The sequence below is a fragment of the Peromyscus maniculatus genome, chromosome X (genome assembly GCF_049852395.1).
Source record: "Peromyscus maniculatus bairdii isolate BWxNUB_F1_BW_parent chromosome X, HU_Pman_BW_mat_3.1, whole genome shotgun sequence".
NCBI lineage: Eukaryota > Metazoa > Chordata > Mammalia > Rodentia > Cricetidae > Peromyscus > Peromyscus maniculatus.
Genome location: NC_134875.1, coordinates 69078722 through 69081237, shown reverse-complemented (window position 1 = coordinate 69081237; position 2516 = coordinate 69078722). Strand labels below are relative to the sequence as shown.

The window sequence follows — 2516 nt, the reverse complement described above, 5'->3', positions numbered from 1 at the left end:
TACACACACACACACACACACACACACACACACACACACACACACACACATACACACACACTGAATGAGTGAATTTTTCAAATTAATGGTAATATTATTCTTCAATTAATGGACTTTGGTGACAGCTGTTACAAGAACTCGAGAGTTATAAAAAATGGGGTAAGAACAAGTACATTAGAAGCTATGGTAAAAAAAAAACAGTAAAGAAAAAATAGTAAGGCCATGTAGATCCAAAAAGCCTAGAGGGTGGGTGGATGGGAGGATAGTTCAGGTGTGGCATAGAGAGTTTGTGACATCACAGAGCCAGTTTGGTCAGCCTGCCAACTGAGGAGAATTCTGTTCAGAAATCCGTGAAGGCTTTTCCTTGCTCTCCCAGAGCTCCCTTAGTCTTATTTCGGTCATCCTTGGTTTCCAAGGCACTGAATGCAGTGTTCAAGAATATGGAGGGTGTTGAAGGTAGTCTAGAGGAGACCCAAGACCCTAATGAAAAAAGTGCCTTGATCAGGAAAAGACTTGCCAGGAGCTGTAAGAGCAAGTTTATTGACAGCCAGAAACCTCGGAAAGGATACCTGCTGCCGTCTGTGTCTGTGAAGATCCTCCGTGACTGGCTCTATAAGCACCGGTTTAATGCCTACCCTACTGAAGAAGAAAAGCAAATGCTGTCCAAGAAGACCAACTTATCTTACCTTCAGATCTCCAACTGGTTTACAAATGCCCGTAGACGCCTTCTCCCAGGAATCCTTCAAGAAAATTCAAACAAATTTACCTATGAAGGCCAGGTTGCAGCCCAGAAGCAGCACATCAGTCTATCTGAAGAGGTTAAGGCACAGCCTAATGTACAAGCAGAGATGGGGCATCTGTTCCTGCCAATATGGCAAGTATCTCAAAAGCTAGATCCTGAGTCTTTAAGCCATGTCTTCCCTGAAGCCCCTTCAGAGAAAGAAGGCAAGTTTTCCACCAGTCAGCCTTTGTCTTCTCCAGCATCTGTGTTGCCAGAGGAAAACCCCGATTTTAGCAGCTTCTACATGCTGGTTGATGCTGCTGTACAGAAGGCAGCAGAATTGGAGGAGCAGAAGAAGCAAAATCTCAATCAGTAATCTCCATCCCCACCCCTCTCAACAGTTCACATAGTCAGTCCTTTGCACTTTGGTGGATTAATATATGCTCAACCTGATTTAACTTACAATGCCATCTTATGTCCTACGCTCCCACCCCCATCTTGAGAAACTTTTTCCATTATCACATCTCAATTTTCTGCGTATGTCAGTGTTTTCTGATGAAACTCAATAGCCACAATTATCAACTTTAATGAATTTCTAAATTCTCCTCCCCTGGGCTTAAGTGTTATATATCGGATATTAAACATTATGTGAGCTTCAGAGAAGGGTGTTCATGGCTAATCTCAATTTCTACAATCCAGTTAAACCCTAGATACCATGGCATCCTTCTTTCCCTCTGTATTGGTAGATATCTTTAATTACTCACACAGATAATATAAAGGTAAAACTCCAAAACAAATGTTTATGAGACTGCTGTCCAGATTTTAATGGTTTTTTTTGTTGTTGTTTTCTTTTTAAGCTTTCAAGTCTCTGTTTCACTTTGTACAGTTTATTTTGAGTAGAGGTTTATATCTGCAGGAATATACGTATGAAAGCCAAAGTAAAGTAAATTCATAATTTTTGGGAGGATAAGGGTAATCTCTTTAGACAAATCATAGTGAACATTTGGCATGGTAATTTCATGGAGAACTTCAATTGGTGGTTTACTGCTGCCAAGTTTTAGTTTGTTCACTGGGTTTGGAGAATGTGTTTTGTTAGTTTTAATTATCTGCATCACAGGAAAACTGTAACAACAAATTCCCTAGAAACCAGCTGTAGATAATTTATGGGGGAGGGGGGAAGGAATCAATCTAGAATATTTTAGTAAAGCAGAAACTAAACTCAGGTAATCTATATTGTGTTTGTTTTACTTAAACATATTTATTTTTCAGTTTGAAATGTTTGGCTTGATGGGGTTTTGTGGGAAGGAAAATTCTTCAGACAGCTCCCACATGAAAATATTCCTGTGGGGCTATGAATGCAGCTTCTCATGCTGTATTAAGTTGAGACAGATTTTCAATAGAAACTGAAACATACTAATCCATAAAGCTGTTATTTAGGTTTTTTGATTTTATGAAGCTAAAACCTTGTCAATATGGCCTCCTTTTCAGCTCCTGCATAAGCAACAAACAGATATCACTACTAGGCATGTGGGTTTTTTGTCTATTTCTTAGGTGGTTGATTGTTGGTTTAATGCCTATCTCTATTGAGAATTTCAATATAATATGTTTCATCTTCTTAAAGCATGTTTAGAAAGTCTTAGTCTGAAAAATGTCAATTTCCGTGTTGGTAAGAAGGAAGAGATCATCAGTCTCAAACTGCCTTTCCTGAAATAGAGTAAAGCAATTCATATTTCCTTTTAACTTGTTTTTTATTATTGTTTCACAGTTCTATGCACTTATAATGGAATTTATTCAT

General features: G+C 38.6%; 1 protein-coding gene across 1 annotated transcript; it reads left to right on the top strand.

Moving 5' to 3' along the window:
* Positions 1-338: 338 nt before the first annotated feature.
* On the top strand, positions 339-1384 carry Tgif2lx (TGFB induced factor homeobox 2 like X-linked). Its single transcript, XM_006990487.3, has one exon. It carries the CDS (start codon positions 441-443, stop codon positions 1095-1097), a length of 657 nt encoding a protein of 218 aa, XP_006990549.1. The 5' UTR covers positions 339-440; the 3' UTR covers positions 1098-1384.
* The last annotated feature ends 1132 nt before the right edge of the window (positions 1385-2516 follow it).